The following is a 22,651-nucleotide window of genomic DNA, read 5'->3' as shown; positions in this document are numbered from 1 at the left end:
AAGGGTTTCACTGATCACCACGCAACTTTGTAGGCATATGACCACACATAATCTGAGGGGACCCCTCCATTATTGACCCCATCAAACAAAATGGGGGTGCTAGAGAGCTAATTTCTTATCTAGGCCTAACCGCCATATCGATTTTTACTAAACTGGGTAGATATGTAGAACAGGATGCCTCAAGGTGACTGGAGAAATGTAACTCTAATTGGCAACTGGGTGGCGCTATAACAACAGAAAAATGCTTAGAAATGGCTAAAATGCAACCGATTGCTGTGGCTCCCCCTGTGGCCGAATGTTTTTTTGTTTTCTAATTTTTGGTATGACTAAGTCATGGTATGGTATGCTGTACATAATCATGGAAGCTGTCAGTGTGTCATTCTGTCAGTCAATCATTCGGTCTGTCCCACGTTTTTCTACTCACTGATGTGGTCAATCTACTGTACTTTCAATAAAGCAATCGTTCTATCAAATTCAGAAAAACTCTGTCTGAATACATTGCTCTTCTTAATGGGTTCAGTTGACTATTTAATCTGCAATTTCCTATGACCTGTATCCCAAACACACACCATGTGAAACTGTACATGGGCAACTGTGCACTCAATGGGTATGGACTAGTTTAAAGATATTGAACATTGTGAAACATATTGTCAACAAGCAGCTGCAGTACAAAAGAATCTGTATCAGACTTCTATCTTAAAATAAAATTAGTGGAGCCCTGCTGCACAAAACTTCAGATTGTAAATGGTCTGTAAGGCAGGGGATGATTTAACCTGCTTCTTCAACAGCTTCTGCTTTAGTGGAAATTATGAAAAAGATGCACATGTAATGAAAGTGAGTAGCAGACTGACTGAATGTGGAAAAACTGAGACATACTGTTGAATTTATATATTTTTATCAATTTATCATATTTTTTGATGATAATGCAGGCTGTTCATCTGTTTTGTAAATGGATGAACATTTTCAGAATGTATGTCTTTAAACTAAAAAAAGCAATTATTATGCAATGGGTTCACTGGTCTGGCCCACCTGAGATCAAATTGCAGGTATTGTTAACTGGACTACCTAGTAGTGAGTTATTTCGGTCTATACATTAAAGGTATCAAGTACCAAGTACCTTTCAATAGGTCCAGTGTGTAGGATTTGGGGGGATATACTGTCAGAAATGGAATATAATATAAGCATGTTTTCTTTAGTCTAATAATCACCTGAAATAAGAATCGTTGTTACCTTGTTACCTTAGAATGAGACATTTATATTTACATGGGGAGCAGGTCCTCATCCGCAGAGTCCACCATGCTGCACCGCTATGTTTCTACAGTAGCCCAGATTGGGCAAACCAAATGCTGGCTCTAGAGAGGGCTGTTTGCGTTTTTGCAATAGCCACCATAGTTAGCAGCTCCTCCGTGACATGCCTAACTGTGTTGGAAAAACACTGATTTGTAATGTGAAACTGTTTTATTCAGTGTTTTTTACCGATTTGAATCACGTGGTCTTGTTTTGCAGAAGACAAGGCCTTTGCGGATAATGGTTTTGTTTGTAGCGCATCAACGAATGTCCTGGAGCATTTCAAAGGGGCAATGTTTTTACATCTGCATCTCTTTATCGTGCAAGCAAGCACACGGGCAACTCCACATCCTGCTGTAGTTTTCACACTATTCCGCTAACTGACAGATGGTGGCAGGAACACGGCAACAAACGTAGCAATGTGCCAAGAAAGGAGGTGAAGACTGCTAACAAGTAAAAATAAACAACGTACAACAGAAAATGTTTTTTTAAACCTGCTTTGCAAATGTTTTATGAGGAAGGAGATGCACTAACAACATTTGTTAGACCTCAAGGATATACACAATGTGGTTTGGTGAGAAACACTGAATGTAAACATGGTTTGATGCCAAAATAAGAGAACTTCTCTCTTCTGTGCCGAGCACAGAATAACAAGATAGCTTGGCAGCAGTAAACAATCCTTCAACTTGCACAGCAGACATCAATTTCCACACTGACTAGTCTTGTGCGCAAGATCCTAAAACTCTAACCTGATTGTGTGCACGTCTGTTTTTGTTTTTCTCAAGAACGATCAAAGTGGAGGTGTACGATTGGGATAGAGATGGCAGGTGAGTGTGAAGGCAATCTTCAGTTATAAAATATTAGCAGCCAAGTTTAAGGTGACAGTTTTCAGAACTGTTCACCCGAGAAACCAATCATTCCCTGTCCTGTTATTACCTGACATTTTTTTCTTACTCGCTGGTGTTTCTCTCCTTTCATCCCTTTTCCCAGCCATGACTTCATCGGGGATTTTACGACCAGCTACCGAGAGCTAGCTCGAGGGCAGAGTCAGGGATTTTACGACCAGCTACCGAGAGCTAGCTCGAGGGCAGAGTCAGTTCAATGTGTACGAGGTGGGTAATTCCAGTGTTTTCACAGTTCAACAACGTGTCTGTTGGCTCCTGAGATCTGGAATCCCTCTACGCCGGACGTCTTCGATCCCATTTCTGACACGAGTGACATTTCTATCTCTGACATCACTGTTGCACTGTTTTCCATTACTCTAGCACATTCCTTTCCATCTTCTGCTCCTGCGGCAAACCGATGCATTTATTCAAGAGCTACAAAAAAAAAAACATGTCGAAAAAGTTATCCCATATATTCCTAATTCATTTCTTAAAGGGCATGTGTATGGCACAGTATTTGTGCATGTCTCCCCAGCCTTCCCCGAGCAGTTATACATCCAATTAAATATTTCTTCTGCCAAAGTTCTTCATTTGTTATTATTAGATTTATTTTGCCACTATAATCACCTGGATGCTGACACACATAGAAACGGAGCTATTAGCAGCAGCATGAAACAGGATTAATAGGAAAACAATCCAGGGATTTAGAATTATGATAGCTATTTCTCAGCACTTCTCATGGGATAGCTTAATGTGTCCCTTTATAGCACACAATACAGCTCTGTATGCAAATTACAAATCCGACTCATTTTGCAGAATCCAAGGGCAATGCAGGGCCTGAAAATGACATGTGTGTGTCCTGTGTTTTGAAATCACTACTTGTTTCATCCAGAGCAGATTATATTATGTTAATTTATGTGGACATGCTTTTGTTGTAAGATTATAAGTATTAAGGCCACCATAAAAACATTAACCCTTATACAAAGAAATTGTTTAATTAAAAAAAACTTTTGAAAGTCAGAATCTGACCATAAAGGAGGACATGTCAGTACCTTCTGGCTTCTGTGGTTTGGTGGCCTCCAACTAAAGGACAAATACCTGTCTTTTGGATGTCAGCTCCATTATAAGCTACTCTTGATTCCTCTCCACCTCCCAGTGAGACTGAAAGGCCCTTTAGTTTTTGCATCAGCAGATTGTTCGGTGTGTCAGACAAATTGCCATCCCTCCATGTTAAATTAGGGGCTGTCACTTTCATGCCTCGCAGCCATAGAGGATCGAGGTAATGAGCTGAGACTTCTTTGGTGTCCGGATTGACATTTCTCTCTTGCTCTGGAGCCGGCAGAATACCGGTACAGTAAATGTTAAGTCTCGCTGCTAAAGCCTGTCGCATCCATCAGTTTCTTTGTAGTTTCAGATTTGTTTGAATTTCCAAACTTTCCCTGTATAATAGTGTCACTGAAGTGTATAAGATACTCAAGATAAGTGTTTGTAAGTGATCTAACATAAGCTACACTCTCTACTTATACACATCAGGTTGCTTCATGCACACACATCCTTTCTCACCGTCCCTAATTTCCTCTCTTCACTTGGATGGACAAACTGCACAAATCTCATACTGCCCACATACACGCCTTCATTACATTTGTTGTAAAACTACAGGGTGTGAATGTGTGTAAAAGAAGGTGAGATAATGGAAATTCTATTTTAATGTGTGTAAAAATACATAGTTGCAAGCCAAATCCAGCAAAGAAGAAATTATATGTGAGTTTTATAATTATACGGTAGTAATGCAATATTTCGGTTGGATGGATTAAAGGTTGACTGATTTTTCGAAGTCTGAATAAAATGTTTACAGCTGAAGAGCCTAGCTTAAGAAAACAGATTTTTCTCGCAGATTTTTTTTTAAGACAGAATTTTTAAATTGTTTTCACACGTCTGTTTTATTATTAGGTTGATTATGGGTAATGTAAGATTCCGTAACCAAATTTGGCTGTTTAAAGCAACAATTTAAATACCGTATTTTTGCATTTTTTATAAAAAAAAATATGTGGGCCTAGGTTTGTTATGTACATGTCTGTGATTATAATCTCCTTTATATGAAATAATGTTTTAAATATTGTCAATATTTTTACTTTAGAGCCATGATATTGATTCAAAGCAAGTTCTTTTTGCCTAAATTATGGGCAAAATATTTTTACTTGTACATTTTGGTTTTTTTCTAGGTGATTAATACCAAGAAGAAAATGAAGAAAAAGAAATATGTCAACTCTGGGACAGTGAGTATGACACCAGCAACAAACCAGGATTGGCACTGTGCCTCTTTTTTTCTGCTTCACACACTTACTTCTCTTCTGTTAAATAATTCCCTCTGTGTTGGCTCCTTGGAAGACAATGCCAATCTGTGCTGTTGTGGGAAAAAAAATAGATTTCCTCATTAATTCTTGTATCACACACCAATTAATTAAGACATCTGGTAAAAAGAGAGAGAGAGAGAGAGAGAGAGAGAGAGAGAGCACACCACTCCGCCCTTCCACACGCAAACATGGAAAGCCTGAGGCGGAGAGAGCATACCTCCCGGCCCTTTCATGTGCCTATATGGAAAGCCTAAGGCAGGGAGAGCAGCAGCAAAGACCCCCCAGGAACAGACCACAGCCAGCATCAATGACAAACAGAAATGACATTGATAAGTCAGACACAGCATGAAAAGGAGGAGCTGGGGTGGAGGCAGGTTGCAAAGCAGCTTACAGAGGACGCAGCAACAGTAGGCAGGCCAGAGCAATTTAAATAGGGCCCTGAATGAGATTCGCCAATTGATTGCATAGAAAGGAATCATGTGATCTATCAGCTGACTCCCTTCCATCAATCAGCTGATCCATCAGTTGATTGGCTGTTTGAGATCAGCTGATGTAGCTGGGATATCAGCTGAGCTTGACATTGTGTCCTGCTCAATCTGTGTGTATTAGGGATGTTAACTGTCAACTGTTTTGACTGGTTACACATATCGGTCGGGGGATTAATTTTGCTACTCTTCAGTTTACTGCACTGCACATCACCCAGATCTGTTGGGAGATGGACAGCTGGCTAGCTGCGTTAACATGCACAAACATAGCCAAGTGCCCATCCTCTGGTCTCCACTGGTCAGCCATCACTAGCCTTGGCTGCTAGCCTTAGCCTTAGCTAACTTAGCTCTCACCTAAACCAGTGCAGAGCAGCCAAGGCTAGCTCACCAGTGGAGACCAGTGAATGGGCAGTGGCTGCTATGTTTCTGCATGTGTATGTGGCTAGCAGGCTGTCTGTCAGCAAAGCCAACAGAAAATTTAAAGAAAGGCGAGACATTTCCATCGCAATACATTAAAATTTTACCACCTTTAAATGGATAGCGCTTTGAAATGCAGCACTAAAGCTCAAAATTAATGGAACCAAAAGGAAAGGCCTCTTGTATTTCACATCATTTAACTTGTAATGTTAAATGGGTTTCAGGCCAGCGTAAGCAAAATTAACCAAAACTGACATCCTCTAGTGTGTTTATGTGCATTCCCTGTACACAAACACAGTGTCCATTATATACCATAGTGTATGGTGCTGTAGGTGGTTATGCAAGATGTACTTTGGGTAGTACTTGCAGTAGCCTACATAAGCGGGACAAAATGAAATATGAAGGCACTGAGTTTGAAGGACACAGGATCTGAGAGATCAGAGTGGGCGACACCAACGACCAATTGAGACACCAATTTTCACACAACTTACCCAGCAGTGTGGGCATGTGCATGTAATGCATACAAATGGATCTCAGCCTCTCTTCAAACTTGTCCTTTGGCAATGTAAATGAATCAGTTGTGAGAAACCAGCCGGCTCACATCTTTGACTGAAGTGTCAAGTGCTGAGCCACAACAAGATGTGGAGGTTTTTCTGTACTTAGGAGGAAAAGATCATTACCGTCATGTTTAATTAAATGTTTCTCCTTGTCTTAATTCCAGGTGACCCTGCTCTCGTTCTCAGTGGAGTCAGAGTTCACATTCTTAGATTACATCAAAGGAGGGTGAGTGGGAAAGACTGTGCATACTTAAAAAAAGCCCATGAAACTTCTTTACGTCCTTGAATGACTGCAACTCCTGTCGAAACAAACATGGTTAAACACAACACAATGACATACTGAGTGATTTAATGTATTAGCCAATGGAAAATCAGTTAAAGAGAGAAATCGTTTTTGATTTGACAAAAAGAGGGCTAGTACTGATTAAAACAACTTTTAAATGTTATGTTCACATGAAGTCACCATTTAAGGTTCATTTTTACATCTAGGAAGTTGAGGTGTTCATTCCATGGGGCACTGAAGATCGCATCTATTTCCTAAAGCCTGCATTCATTGTTTGTTTGGTTTTTTTGGCCACTTGGGGGCAGTGCAACATGTTGTCAACATAACACTGATATATTATTACCTTAAAACCAAGGCCTTCAACAGGGGGTCCACGTACCCACAAGGGTGCTCAGAGTTAATGTGGGAGAGGAGGCAAATAAATGTTTGATAATTCAAGTTTTAATTTACTTTTAATTTTTTTTCCTCAGAAATAAAATATATCTGAAAATACGCAATAACATGAATCCAACATATTACAGCACAGATAAATTGGTCTATCCATCAAAAAAGGCAAGGTGATCTAGTAAGCTAACATTAACGTACTGTTGAAACTTAATGGCCAATTAGCTGTATTATTATTCCAAGTGTACGGACACTCTTGTGAGACACAATGAATTGTAATGTAACTTTTCGTGCAAGAGACTGACACACCGTCCACCTCAGTGAGGTGGACGGTGTGTCAGTCTCTTGCACGAAAAGTGCAGAGGGTGAGGCTAATGCACCAAGCCAAAGTGCTGCCAGCTCAGCAGCTAGGCAAACATGAGCTATTTAAGACATGAAAATATTCAGAGAATTATCTCAAGTGCAACTGTATACCGTATGTAGTTGGGGGTCTCTGCTCCATCTTTCTTTAAGCAAAAGGGTCATTGGCCTGAAAAGCATTGAAGGCTCCTGCTTTAAAAAGTTGTTATGGCTAACATGTTCAAAAGACACTGAGCATATTAGTATTGGAGTCATGTCTGTCCACTTGGCAAATTTAAGTCCAGCTTTCCCTCTCCTTTTGGCTCAATTTTGCTCTCTACCAAATCCCAGGAAATATATCTGGTTCTTTGGCTGTTAAATGTTCACCAGGTAGTTACTGACTTGTCTGCGTGCCATTTGGTGCGAAGCAGGTAGCACACACTGGCTTTATCACAGCTTTTACTGGACAAAAAAAAAAGCTTTTGCTGGGATGTTCGCTAACGTAAGAGGTGAGGCTGAAATAAAAGTATTATTACAGGCTGTAAAACCTAAACAATGAGCTGAGCATGCTAAAACGCAAAGTTCAGTGATAATTATCCATGGGTCTGTCATTACATAGCGTGTCCCTTTTCACATTAGTCACATCGTCATTTGAGCAATTTTTAAAATGAAAATTTTATTTTATGTGAAAAGACAAATCTGACCACATATTATTAGCAATAATGGCCAAAGCAGCAGTACTGAAATAAGAATGAAGTTTTTTTTTTGTTTTTTTTTAAAGATCTTGTAAAGGAGTAATGACACATGAAAATGATTATAGAGAGTCATCTTGATGATAAATTACTTATAATGAGAAGTATATCTGTAGAGTCTTCATTAAAATTGTAATAAAATGCATATATTTCAATGCCCTTATCTTTCATATAGTGGCACCTTAACTACCTAACTTTGTTAATCAGATTAATAAATTCACAGTAGGTCCTGTCTGTTGTATTCAAGTGCCAAATATATTTTAAATAAGCTAGCCAAGGCCAAACCGACTTCACAGTGGGTACCAGCCCTTCGACCTCAATTTAGCTTTAGAGCTGGAGGTTGACATGTGAATATCAAGTATGTCTCAGGTGAAGTGTGCCTTTCGGGCAGGTTGGGGCTGCGCTTTGATCTCTACTGTCCCATCACAGCGGGTAGGCTATCACGGTCTTTATGGGCTGTGGCAGAGCTGACAAGTGTGACAGATTCCACTGACAGTTCCTGGCTTTGGCTGATCTATGATACAATAAACTTAAGGTTTAGTGGCCTCACTTCAAAAATATCACCCCCCATCAGTCTGCCCCCTAACATTACTCTGGCACTTACTGAATGACACGTTAGAGAGTTGGTTCTTGCAAATGTGGACCTCTTTAGAAAGAGGATGAAAGTTAGGGAAGTGTGTCACTTAAACTGTCCCAGCTCTTGAAAAATGGAGAAGCAGCACTTGTAAAAATCTTTCTACATCAGCTGTTGAAGCACTTTTCTGTAATATTTGGCGTTACACCTTTCATCACGATGTGGAGTGAACCCAGGCAGCTTTTATGTCTTATTTGACAACCACTCTAATCATAAAGGGCAAGAATAATTTGGCTATTTAAATAAAGTGTAGACTGAGGTGAAATTAAATGTCGTCAGACTATTGATTTTTCCCCTCTTTTCAAGTGAGTAGCGCTGGGACATCTCAGTACCAAGGAATGAGAGCACATAATATGCTTGGACTATAATGATAGAGGTCATATCTCTTGGCTGATTATGGTTCAGTGCACTCATATCAGGTTAATAATTTGAACAACATTAGCGTTTACCATCGTAGAATCTGAATTAGGATGAAGTAGTGTTGTAAGAGAGAAAAACTAGAAGAGGAAAAGCTGTGTGTGATAGTTGGTGTAAAGACATGTTGGTAAAAAAAAAATACAGCAAAGTTGATATTTTGCCCACAGGGAAAAAGTAAAATAACTGTTGCTGCATTGTAGTTGTGTTAGAAAGGAGAGGGAATAAGGAACAAAATGAGATGGTAGGAAAGACAGAACAGACAAGACTGCAGTGTCGTTTGAAGTGTCAAGGAGGCTCATTTTACAAGGGTTCAGCAGAGTGACAAGAGTCTGCAAAAGATGTCTGGGCTAAATGTCAGTATTTAAAAAAAAAAAAAAAAGCTCAAAGGCCCACACACACTCAAACACACACACACATACATAGAATGGACGGGAAATCCACACCTAAAACCTGAATTTTCAACTGAGAAGAAGAACCACAGTCGAAGGTGCAGATGTACACTATGCATACCTGCCATCCGATGCATAGCAACACATTCACAACTTGATACAATCAAGTTTAATTAATGCTAAGGTTGGCGAGGTCAGGCTGTGGCATATTCTCCGTCCCCACCCCAAACTGAAAGGTTAATGTGAATCTTTAACGCATTCACTTTATTATCATTCTTTCACCTCGCTCCCTGGTGGCTCTCGTAGATAATGAGAGGCTGTCGTTCGGGCCCCCAGAGGCCTCGTCTCATTGTCGTAAATTAGCAAGAAGAGACGAGTGCCTCATCAGCAGGGAAAATTGGATTATGATTTGCTCTTAAGTGCTCCATCAATTGCTTGTTACCCAGCTAAGCGTCTCAAGGGCTCCTCCGCACCTCCTGCTACGCCTTCTCACCGAGGTGAGAGTCAGACAGATATGTGTCTTAATGCAGAGGAAAACTAAAAAAACTAACGGCAATGTTGATCCCTTTGTAGCAATATCATCATAAAAAAGAATTGCCATGTTTTGTGTAGGATGTTCCTTCGTTTTAGATATCTTTTCTCTTATCAGACAATGTGTGTGTATGTGTCTGTGTGTGACTGGGTGCGAGAGCACTGGAATTTAATGTGGCCTGGCTTGTTGTTATTGCTGCCGAGTCTCTGTCGTTGATATTTTCCCCCATGTCCTCCTCTCCATCCCCCTTCCAGGACGCAGATCAATTTCACTGTGGCCATCGATTTCACAGCATCTAATGGTGAGTGATACTAACGGCAAAGTGTGTGTGTGGAGGGGCGAGCAAGAATAGATAGCAGTGCTCTTTGACTGTGGCATGTCCGATATCAGAATCAATCAAACAGACAGACAAGCAGACGGTGCGGGTGCACATACTGTACACACATTGTCACTGTAAGTGATAGCCTTTCCTGGATATCTTGTCCTCCTAAATGCTCTGTCAATACATGCTAAATAAAGGCTACAGCAGGTATTTTGGCAAAAAATAAAATGAAGCAAATGGGGTAAAAACCCTCAGCGTGACATGAAAAGACTACACTTAAGTCTAATTACACTACTTATGCCATTAATAATGCCTGAACACAACGCTCCAAAAGATGTATCCGCAAGGAAGAGCTCTTCAGTGTGAATCACAGTTATTAGAGGAAAATTTTAATTTACCATTTCGTAATTGATTGTTGCTAAACCCATCCCCGGAACAGCAATAATAACAGCTTAGCAACCGTAACTATGCATAGCAGGTCCGTCAAGCTTTGGATTATTCCACAGGTCTGTGGTAAGAGGAAAACGTAGGTACTTAAAAAATGAACACAACACTTTTGTTTTTGCTCCCATTTGTCACAGGTTTAAAGAAAAGGATCTTTTAGACTTTTTTTTATGCACACAAAAGACTTATTTCTCTTAAATTTGGTCACAAATTTGGAAAAATCTGTCATTGAGCACTTCTTTTTCCATCGACCTGACAGGTGTGGCATGCATATTAAGATGCTCATTAAACAACATCATTACGACACAGGTGAGCCTTGGGATGGTCCCAATAAATAACTGATTAACTGAAAATAGCCAAATGTTCATTTCACGAATGTAAGCCATTTCTAATGTCGTGTCTGTCAGTTTGGCAGTACATCCAACCAGTCAACCAAGTGTAGCCACACCAGCTCAGGATCTCCATATCTAGCTTCCTCATCTTCATCTAGTCAGAGACCAGCGACCTGAACAGTTGATGCAATAGTTGTTTTGCACAACTAAACAATTTCTGCACAAACCATCAGAAACTGTCTCAGAGAAGCTCATCTGCATGCTCGTCGTCCTTACCAGGGCCTTGACCTGACAGTAGTTCGTCATCGTAACCAACCTGAGTGGGCACCTGCTCACCTACAATGTTGTCTGGCACTTTGGAGAAGTGTTCTCTTCTCAGATTAACTTTGGTTTACACAGTACCGGGCAGATGGCAGATGCTGTGCCTGGAATTGTGAGGGCGAACAGTTTGCTATTGTCAGTGCTGTGAACAGAGTGCCACAGGTTGGCAGTGGGTCTATGCTATGGGCTGACAAAAGCTACGAAAAATGAACACAGGTGGATTTTATTGATGGCAGTTTGAGTGCACAGAAAGCGACCTAATCCTGAGACCCGCCGCCATGACTTCATGTTGCAGCATGATAATGCACAGCCACATGTTGCAAAGATCTGTACACAATTCTCGGAAGCTGAAAACATCCCAGTTGTTGCACGGCCTGCATACTAACCAGACATGTCACACATTGAGCATGTTTAGGATGCTCTGGTACGACAGCATGTTCCAATTCCTGTCAATATCCAGAAACTTCACACAGCCATTGAAGAAGAGAATTGAGCCAACATTCCACTTTATGTGAAGGGGATGTGTCGCACTATGTGAGGCCAATGGTGTCACACCTGATACTGACTGATTCTTTGGACATTTCTGTAGTCCTAGTTATGTCAAATCCCAATAAATGTCTGTTTACAAGATAAAACTGCACATTTAAGAGTGGCCTTTTATTGACCATCCCAAGGCACACCTGTATAGTAATGATGCGATCAAATCAGCATCTTGATATGCCACACCTGTCAGGTGAATAGATTAACTTGGGAAAGGAAAAGTGCTTGCTAACACCGATTTCAAGTCTTAGATCTTTAACTTTAACTTGTAAAAAATGGGAGCCAAAACAAAAGTGTTGCATTTAATTTTTGTTATTGTAAATAGGGTTTCTTAGAGTGCTGCTGCTGCCAGTGTTTCATGCTGTATGTTATATATTACAAAGCAGGACAGAAGTTTGCACAAATGTAGGCGTAAGATTGTCACAAGTAGCAGATATTAATTTACATAACTACATATTCACAGCTTCTGGTGCAGACAGGGAGTTAAAACACAAAATGAAAGAGTTGGAGCACTACATTGTTGCTGAAACGCCTAAGGTCAACAAACTGTATCAGTGCTGTGGAGGAACAGAAATCTTGACAGGCTTAGCAACAGTAACTAAGGGGGGTGGGGCTTGGCAAGCACTCCAAACTTGATTTCCAGCCATAATGTTGGTCAAGGTGACATACAATTTCTTGTTACACTCTGGACTCACTTGTGTTGCATCTTGTGAGCCCTCAGCAGGATTTCTGCTATCAGACAGCAGGTGCAACTCATCAGAAGCTGAGCACCTGAGCACATGTCACCTACAACCTCACTGAGTGCAATATTTTCTAAAATACAACTCAGAATGTCCCAGCTGGCTGTTAACACTAAATGACTTCATGGTGTGTTATTTCAGAGCGGATATTCGAGAAGGTCACAGTTATTGACAAGCTTTTTAAACGCTCCATTAATTAATGGAAGTATTCCATTCTCACGGTGGCTTTCCTCCCACTGTTTGTTAATGGACTGGCCTTGATTGTGTCACAAACTTCTGAATTTAAACTTTTGATTCATCATCTCTGAGGGCGGAATATGTCTGACAGGGTTGATGTTAATTGTGATCCATGGCTGCAGCAAACAAAATTGTTTTTTATGTCATGTCATTGCACAAAAACAGCACCTTGCATTCTAGAAGTGACATCTTTGTCCCTCATTACCCACAATGACCTCGAGTTTGATTGATTGGGCGACAGGTAACCCCTCCCAGTCCACCTCGCTGCACTACATGAACCCCTACCAGCTCAACGCCTACGCCATGGCCCTGAAGGCTGTCGGGGAGATCATTCAGGACTACGACAGTGACAAGATGTTCCCCGCTTTGGGCTTTGGAGCCAAACTGCCCCCTGACGGACGGGTGTCGCATGAGTTTCCACTGGTGAAGTCTCCTTATTTCACCTCTGATTAAGCAGTTCAATAGATTTTTATCAAGGCTATTTCATGCTTTTTATCACCAACTTCCTACATCATACCACTGAATCGTCTTTCTGATTTACTGTGTTCATTCTAATTTATGGAATGAGTGCATGACCCAGTAACAGGAAACAACTAAATCACATCCAACGTGCATTGAAAAATATTTCTTTGTTTGATAAATGCATTCATCAAGTCCTTGAAATTGATTTTCACCCTTTCTCTCCTTTTAAGAATGGAAACATGGAAAATCCGTACTGCAATGGTATTGAGGGCATCTTAGAGGCATACCACCAGAGCCTGAAGACAGTGCAGCTGTACGGGCCGACAAATTTCGCTCCTGTGGTGAACCATGTTGCCAGGTGAGAGAGCAATGCATCTGGTGAATTGCTTTTGCTCCTATTAAAGTGGCAAAGCAACAATGACAAGACTGCACAAGTCTATCACTCCCTTCCATTTGTCACGTTTACTATTATACCAACAGCAAGAGTCCTGCAAAGTCTATTTTCACCCGTGCTTTCATGAATATGAATTGGTCTAAAGCAGGACCAAGCAATTTCAAAATGCAAGTTTGGATTTTATATGGTGATGGTTTGGACTTTGTCATTTTTGTTCCATTTTCACATTTTTACATTATTCATTTTTCTATTCAAATACCAAAAACACAATTATAAAATCATGAAACCTGCATAGATGCTCCCACAATTTTCTTTTCAGTGTTTATAAGCAGAGAGCAGGAGACATTGTTTAATGCTTTTCCAACAGACTTGCTGAAAATTGATCTGTTTATGATCAACAATTCAGAAATATTTAGTCTTTTGTGCCACAGTGTTCGCAAACAGATTATCAAGATTATGATTTTCTATAAGAATCCAATTATCAAAATAACATCACCATTTTCAACTGCTGGCCTTAGTTGACTTTGATTTCCTGCGTCTGTCCTGCCAGACTCCACAAACAGGATGCAACATGCTTGAAAATGAATTTAGATTAGCTGACAGCTATCACAGTGGCGGCTTCAGCTGATGGAACAAATGGACCTGTGGCCATTAACATATACTGGCATATCACATATCATAACACTATGCAAACTGTGACATGATCTGAGTGGATTCTTGTGTCCCCAACACCCACCTCCACCTCTCGCTGTCATCGCTACCCTCACTATCTCATTCGTTGAGCCATATCCAAACAATTCTCCATCTGATAACGCCAACGCTCTGCTGTAATTAAAAATGTCATTCTGATAAAAAATGGAGTCTCGCTTTTAACACTGCAGCAGGGAGCCATACTGTAGCTGCAAGAATGCACAGCCAGTAAGGGTATTTAGCATTTCAATAGGTGAACTCAAGTAGGGAGATATTTTACACAAAGGTGTTAATCTGTGAATCAAACACAGTGAGCCGGCTTTGTTTTAAACCTGATTGTTTGGGCTGATTAACCTATTTGTGAGGCATTTTAATGAGTGTTAACTGAAGTACAGAAAAAACAAAGAACATTTTTATTGAATTTGTCTGTGGTGAGAGCGTATGATAAGACATGTATTGTCATGGATTTATTTTCTACATCAGTGTTTCGATTAGTCTGTCAATAAATCCCCAAGGCAGATTTGTTCTTGTATTAAAGAGATTTTACAGCTTATTTCTGTGTGTGTGTGTGTGTGTGTGTGTGTGTGTGTGTGTGTGTGTAGGTATGCAGCTGCGGTGCAGGATGGCTCTCAGTACTTCGTGCTCCTCATCATCACAGATGGCGTCATCTCTGACATGGCCCAGACCAAAGAAGCCATTGTAAATGTAAGAATGGGAAAGGGGGGAGACAGCGCTTTACTGCACTATATTGGCTAAGACTAGATATGCAAAGTTTCATCTGGTATGAACTTAAAGGAAGTACGTTTGAAGTGAAAGATGAACATTTTGAGATAAATACTCATTTGATACCACTCTCAAATCTGTAGGATAAATATGAAACTACAGACTGTTAGCTTATCTTAGCATAAACACTGACACGGGAAAAAACAGCTAGCTCACCTCTGTCCAAAGGTAACACCTCTGCTGGTTGCCTGGCAACCAAACAGGTTGTCATACCAGGTTAGGGCTGTCAAAATTGCTCAAAAATGACGTTCGAATATTCCTTCTAAAAATAACTCATAGGTTCGAACCATTCGAATATTTTTTTTTCCGCATTATGTCCACAAGAGGGCAAACTAATACAAGGAAACATACTTGTAAATGTATTAATACAAGGAAACATAACTACCTGTAGGTATTTTTATTTCAACATAAACGTCTTTGAAAACATTTACATACCTACACATTAAAACACATAAAACAATTATCTATAACGTTACGTTATAAACGACCGCGGACATCTCGCTCGCCCCCCCCTCTCTGACCCATGGCCACACCGCCCATGTTAACCGATTGTGTCATCCACACCGGCTGCGCCGCGCTGCGCAGCTCCGTTTCAGCGTCTGGTCTATTTTCTGCGCGAGCCGCGAGCGAATGTGTCAAGCCGGGGGGTGATGGAGACAACAGCTGAGAGCAGAACCTCTTGTCGACCAGCAGCACTTCTGCGGGCGGTGTGTGCAGTGCGTTCAGTGCAGCGGCCCAGGCCAACGCACACTCGCAAAGAGGACAGCTGCGGTGGTGTTTTTTTTTCTCTCCACAATCGAATATCAATTTTCACATTCGAAGGTCCATTTTTTTTTCAAATTCGAATTTAAATTCGAATTTAGAATATTCGTTGACAGCCCTATACCAGGTTGTCAAATATTGAAATATTTGGTGTCTCTATGAGACGCACCCTTTAATGTTGGTGAAGCTGCCTCCTGGGTTTTCAGACAGTCACATTTAGATTAAGGCAACACAACTACTTGGTTAAGTTAAAAAACAGCGTATTTTGGGTTAACAAATGTGTAATTTTTTTTCAAGTAATTGATTAATTAAAAGTGAATTAAAAGTCAAGAAATAGTGAAAAATGCCAACTGCACTTTACTACAGAGTTAGGTGACATATTAATTAGGTTAGTTTTGTTAGATGATCAGTCCACCACCAAAAGACAATCATTTTACAATGATATACACATAAACACACACCATGTGAAACTGTACGTGGGCAACTGTGCACTCAATGGGTATGGACTAGTTATTATTAATCAATTCATTTTTCAGTTAGAGTATGTGGATGCTGCATCGTTGTTAAGCTTTCTCTCTCGCAGACAAAAATATGAAGCCCAGATGTTCATTGTAGTTGTCATTCCGATTCAAACAAAGCAGGAGGCATGTGACAGTAGCAGTTGTTCTGCAATCTGTAAAGCAAAAGGAAGTGGCATAATGGCTTCACATAACTGACGTTTTCTTCTGTTAATTCAAGATAAGTCCATAAACTAATGATTTACCTGACAGCCATACCAAAGTAGCTCAACACATGATTGTGTTCTTGCTGTGAATAAGTCCTCTGTCCTTAAGGTACAAATGTGTTCCCTTTCTTACAAAAAAGTAGTCAACATATTTATAAGACACCACACTTGAAATGATGTACCTGCCTCTGTCAATAAAAAACACATCATTGTGCTTTATTCCTCTGAGCTTTCCCCAAAACCTGCCCTAAATCTTTTTTTCCTCCCAGCTTTAAATAGTAGTTGGCTGGCTTCCTTTCCTCTTCCTCGGCCTCTTCCTCTTTTCTCCACTGCCTCCTCCTCCTCCTCAGCCCGCCGCAGGCACAGAACACCCAGCAGACTGGATTTAAAGGGAATTTGCGACTGTTAGTCAAAACATTAGAACAGCCACACCTTCCTTTTAAGATCTTGCCTGCTGCTCTATCTCACTGCCTCCACTCTGACTGATGCTTCCACCGCTTTCCCTTTAACTCTCCACGGATCCTGGGCGAGGGAGGACACGCTGCTGAGGTTATACTTATTCATGCTGGAAGGTATTTTCAAGAAAGAGCGAGAGGAAGTGAGAGGAGCCCTGAATGTCCACTCCTCCTCTCTGTATGTTGAGTGGTAACATCTGGAGTGGATATGCATCTGTGCATGCAGGTGTTTCTCTGTGATTTGGTCGATGTTTGCTCATGTGTCCGCCATGTTTTCAGTAATATAGACCCATGTGGTGGAACAAAAGGGGGTTTATCAGTCACAACAGAAGCTGCCATAGTACAGAAACACACCTGTCAATCACTCAGCATCCCCCTCCTCTGCTCACGGCTCGGCTCCCTCTGCTGCCTCATTCTCTTCCTCTCTCTGGAGCCCTCGCTCACAAATACAAAGACTTGTGTTGTCTCTCTCCATCTTTTACCCTCTCGGAGATCTAAATCTCTTCATCTTCTTCTGTCACCACATTCAGTCTGTGACAAAATCCTCTGCTGCCTTTGATTTCTTTCTTTTCACATCTCCTTGTTATCTGTCAGTGCTGTGTGCTTCATCTCTTTATCAGTGCCAGGGCCCACCAAAAGTACTTCACTTCACAACCATTTCACCCCCGTTCATTTGATGCAGAACTTTTTTTGTGTAAGAGGTAACGGGACACCAGGTGATGTGAAACCGAGAAAATTAAAACATTTCTATATAAACAGAACAGCAGCAAGTACTGTACAGACCTCCAAGTCCATTCTTAATGCCGCATTTGCATTTTTTTCACAGAACCAAATGATGGCGGCATCATTGCGCTCCAGTGTGTCATGTTAGACAACATACCAGCATTGTGGAATCAAAAGAGGCGTTGCGGGTGTGATGTTTAACACAACAGCATCAGCCTCTAGTGTGACATATAACACATGCAACATCGAGGCTAAGGAGTCTCCGGACTTTCCTAATTTGCAAACATTTTTGGCCACTATTCTTCCTCTTTGAGTTAGCTGCTAACTGCTATCAGCTCCATTTTTAAATTACAGTTGATTGTATGCATAACACATCATCAAAACATCACACCCTTGCTGCCCATGACTCTATCAGCATAACATCTTGAAATTCCCACCTTGAAGAGGCAGTGTAAAAGCGACTCATGACTCAAGACAGGCTCCACAGCCCTTTGCTCTGTATAAACTATTCAGTGTGCAGGATCCAAGGTCCAGTGGTAACAGTTCGTAGGTATGCCATGATCCTGTCATGATTCTACATTTTCAATTTCCTCAAAGTAATAAACTTGGGCATATAATACAATAATTTCCCATTTGCCAAGCCCTGCCCACTTAGTTATTGTTGCTATACCTGTCAAGCTTTCCATTCTTGCACAACACACATGTAGTTTACATTTACATGGTGGCAGATTTAGCACTGAATTTCTTTTGTTATTTTTGAAACAGTCACTGATTTCAGACAGTGGTAGACAAAAGCAGCTTCTCATTTACAACTGCCAACCTGAATTGAAATGACAACTGTCTGCAGATTTAATCAATTGTCAGCAGCTGGCTAATTAAGCTAACATTAGCTCTATAAGTTAGCTGCAAAATCCTTCTTCGACTGAGTCTTAAATGTTTCTAGTCACATTTTGCGACTGTTTTTGGAGACAGACAAAATTTTATAACCATGAGCACCAGTGTGACTTGCAGATATACCCCCTATTTTATATTCTCATCATTGTATATCATTTCAAATAGGAATAAGCGAGTACACCATTATCTCCATCTGTGACTGTGTTTACCCAACTAAATGATCTGTATCTAAACTTGGAATGGGCGGGGCTTAGACTATGAACAGGTGAGATTTAAATGTGAAGTGGGTGGAGTCTAATCGTAACTTGTAGTTTTTAACCTGAAATTGATATGGGTTGACCAGAAGTTGTTATATTTATTGTTCATTAGAAAATTATTCGCAAAACAGATTCATAATTAAGCTTCAGGTCATTTTTGATGAAAAGAGTAAGAGATTGAACATAGTTACCCAGACAAGAATTTTCCTCCATCACAAGTACAGATATTGACACATTTTACTCATATCATATTTGGACACTTCCACATTTAGGCACCTTGAAATGCTGCATCTAAATAGTATAAACATGGGTAAGTCCAGGTGTGTTCCCAGCAACACCAGCAAACATCAGAGCTAAGTAGCTTTGGGTTTGTAACGTTTTCCTTTAAATAAAACAGAACATTGTAATTTCTGTAAATTTTCGGTTTACTACCAAAGCACGTATCAGTGATACAGTTCAGATTCAGATTTTTTTATTGTCATTATACAAATCTACAATGAAATTCAGGTGCGCTCAGGGACGGGACTCATATATAAAAGTAAATAATAAATAGTAATAAAATAGTAATAAAAATGAACAAATAAATGCCTCCATTCCCCTCATATGCTGCACATTTGTAGATACACTCCATACACTCATTGCCAATGTTTGCAGTTAAAATGGGATAAAAAAAAGTGCTCATGCATATTATTGCACATAAAATAAGTTATTGCACTGAAGAAAAAGAACCGTAATGTGTTTTAGTGAGTTTGCTTCAGTTCAAAGTTCAGTATGGTAATGGCTTTGGGGTAGACACTGGATCTTGTGGTGCGTGTTTTGATGGACCTGTCATGTTTTATGGAAGGCAACAGTTCAAACAGGTGATGAGAAGGATGGAAGGGGTCTTTCAGGATTTTATGTAGTTTCTGCAAGAGGTGAAGATGTCATCCAGGGCAGGTAGCTGTTGTTGTTTGATGTTCTGTGCAGTTTTTATGATTCTCTGCAGAGGCTTTTTATCTGCTGCACAGTAGCTACCACACCACACAAGGATGCCGTACGTGGGGAAACTCTCAATGGAGCAGTGGTAGAATGACACCAGAAGCTGTTGTGACAGGTTTACCTTCCTGAGCGTCCTCAGGAAGTGTAGCTGCTTTTGTGCCTTCTTGACTAGCGCCCTGGTGTTTGTTGTCCATGAGAGGTCCTCTGAAATGTGTATGCCAAGGAATTTAAAAGTAAACCACCAGTAAACTAACAAAAGAGCACTAATGCATAGAGCACTGAGCCACTGCATGTACATGCACTACCATCTTCCTCATCATTCCTAGTTAAGATGGAAAAAATGATTGTGTTGCATTGCATGTAGATTTAAGTGGTGCTCCTAAATTTTATGTTGGTGCTCCTAAAATTCTCAGTAGGGCCGCAGTAGCCGCAGTGGTACTGGTGGAAAAAGTTAGTCTGGAGCAGCAGTGCTGTAAAAGGAAATTTTACAGCATTGCTTGATAGCTACATGATACTGTGCAAAGTTACTGAAGCTAAAGTTGCATTAATTATAGAGGAGCTGCGTTTAAAACAGTGGCTACATCTTTTCACATACTACATTACTGTCTTTCACAGACATTTGCCAAAATGAACAAGATTAGGCTTCCCTAATGCAGGGCCCTCTGGACATGTGTGTGCTGAAATACAGTACCTTAATTGGCAGTTTCTGTTTAATGAAGGTTGTTAACTCCACCAAAATGTTTTTTCTTCTATTTCATCCCGTTAATTAGCAGCATATCTAAGATTTTCTGCTCTATAAACAACAATTGAAAGAACTGTGCTGCCTTGGCAGAGGTATGTGCTCTCCAGTGCACGAATGTAATTAAACTTATTCAAGATTAAAGTTATTGAAGTAAGTTATTAAAGCAGCACAAGTAAAGAAACCCACAATTTTAGATTATCATGGGCAAATTCAATGTGCGCCTGAATAGTGTAGTGTGTGATAGCATTAACAAGTGTTCTGAAACATTAAAAGCTCTTATTTTCATTAAATCCTTCACAGTGTTCCCACACATTTTTTAAACATCAAAATTAGGGACTTTTCAAGGACTTCCCAGGCCCATTTCCATTAAACTGAAGGCCCCAACATGGCATAGTTTGAGACTTGCAACAAGGTTAATTACTGTTAAAACACTGGAATTTTTGTATGAGGACTAGCAGGCTTTATAAAAGCTCACATACAACAATTTAAAAGAGCAAGAGGCTTTAGTGTGTGAACACTTGTGCTGTGTTACAGTGATGATGGACTATGTGATCTCTTTAACACGCAGCAAAGTAATGTTGTGCATGTTGAGCGATAGAGATGGAGGATTTCTATTATTGCACAAAATATGCAAATTAAAGCACTTTAATGACCCGTGCCTATTTATGTGATCAAAAACTTTGAAATCCAGTAACATTTTCTCAAATTCAGAAACTTTCACAGACCTGTAGGAGCCCTGCCTTTATGTTCTTTCCAACAAAGACTGTCAACATGTGAAGGACAGAGGACTGTTCATGACAGTAGCTGATTATTTCTGACATTCTATTCTACAACTGGTTGTGCTACTCTCCATGCTACTTCCTATCTGCACTCAGCTGGTTTTTAAGTGTCCTCAATCTGCTGCCTTAAGCTTTTCTCTGAGCTGAGCTCTGAGACAGCCCATGAGAGATGGTCCAGTGACTCAGGTGACCCCTGTGCTGGCAGGACAGTCACCTCTCCAAACCTATATCCATAAACCTGTCCGTGCGTGCATGTGTGTGGCTGCATATGCGAGAGCACACACCCATCAAAGCGTGCACATGCATGACATTTGGGCTTAAGCAGCACATGAAGTAGTGAGCTGTCGGGGTAATGAGTGTTGATTGACGCTTTGTTTTGTTGTCTCATTAGACTGGTTCTCCACTGCCAGTCACAGTGACAGGAGAATGGCAAAAGTGGGGCACGGTGGATTGCCAGGTTATTTTTGGTGGCGTTTGATGTGTGTGTATGTATCCGCGAGTGTGAGTGTTTGTGTGTGCATGTGAGTGGGCGGACAGGCACTGACAGGAGTTGTGTTGAACACTGATAATCGCGCTGATGTGCTTCGACTAAGGTGGTGTCGACAGAAACTGCTCTCACCCCCGTGGCAAAAGAGGTTGCCTGATTGCCACGGCTCATTTGTCTCGTGCCAGAGATAAAACCACACTTGTTAGAGCTGCTTTGTGAAAATATGTGGCCGCGGAAAAAAAAACTCATAATAGCAGCTTTTGTGTTGAGCATTTATGTTGCCATCTAACTGGAAATTACAGCAGACGATAACATGACCTGTCATAGCTGTGACTCAAGCACTTGTTACTTTAGTTGCATTTAATTAGGGATGCACCGAATATTCGGTAACCGAATATATTCGGCCGAATATTGCAAAAAAACACNTTGTGAAAATATGTGGCCGCGGAAAAAAAAACTCATAATAGCAGCTTTTGTGTTGAGCATTTATGTTGCCATCTAACTGGAAATTACAGCAGACGATAACATGACCTGTCATAGCTGTGACTCAAGCACTTGTTACTTTAGTTGCATTTAATTAGGGATGCACCGAATATTCGGTAACCGAATATATTCGGCCGAATATTGCAAAAAAACACACATTCGGTATTCGGTGGAATAAGTTAAAAGCAAGGCCGAATAATAGCGGCGTGTTTTGATAACGCAATCAAACAGCGTGCCGTGACGGGCCGAGTAAAATGTCGGCAGTGTGGCGATCCGTCCATCATGGCACTCGCATTTGCGACTAAAAATAGTTTTGAGCGAGCAAAATAGGCTTAAATCATTCAGCACGCTGTGCGAGCAGCCTACAGATTTCAACCAGCAGCAGAAA

General features: G+C 40.6%; 1 protein-coding gene across 1 annotated transcript in view; it reads left to right on the top strand.

Moving 5' to 3' along the window:
• Nucleotides 1-22,651, top strand: part of cpne5b (copine Vb) — a 180,283-nt gene that overhangs the window by 144,948 nt on the left and 12,684 nt on the right. The window contains exons 10-18 of the mRNA XM_050037339.1: nucleotides 2,073-2,114; nucleotides 2,278-2,338; nucleotides 2,385-2,399; nucleotides 4,394-4,447; nucleotides 6,149-6,210; nucleotides 9,969-10,015; nucleotides 12,892-13,073; nucleotides 13,343-13,470; nucleotides 14,799-14,901. Of these exons, the coding sequence (XP_049893296.1) occupies nucleotides 2,073-2,114; nucleotides 2,278-2,338; nucleotides 2,385-2,399; nucleotides 4,394-4,447; nucleotides 6,149-6,210; nucleotides 9,969-10,015; nucleotides 12,892-13,073; nucleotides 13,343-13,470; nucleotides 14,799-14,901 (694 nt within the window). The remainder of the gene's footprint in view (nucleotides 1-2,072; nucleotides 2,115-2,277; nucleotides 2,339-2,384; nucleotides 2,400-4,393; nucleotides 4,448-6,148; nucleotides 6,211-9,968; nucleotides 10,016-12,891; nucleotides 13,074-13,342; nucleotides 13,471-14,798; nucleotides 14,902-22,651) is intronic.

This window comes from Epinephelus moara, chromosome 24 (assembly GCF_006386435.1).
Source record: "Epinephelus moara isolate mb chromosome 24, YSFRI_EMoa_1.0, whole genome shotgun sequence".
NCBI lineage: Eukaryota > Metazoa > Chordata > Actinopteri > Perciformes > Serranidae > Epinephelus > Epinephelus moara.
This window is presented reverse-complemented; position numbering and strand designations above follow the sequence as displayed.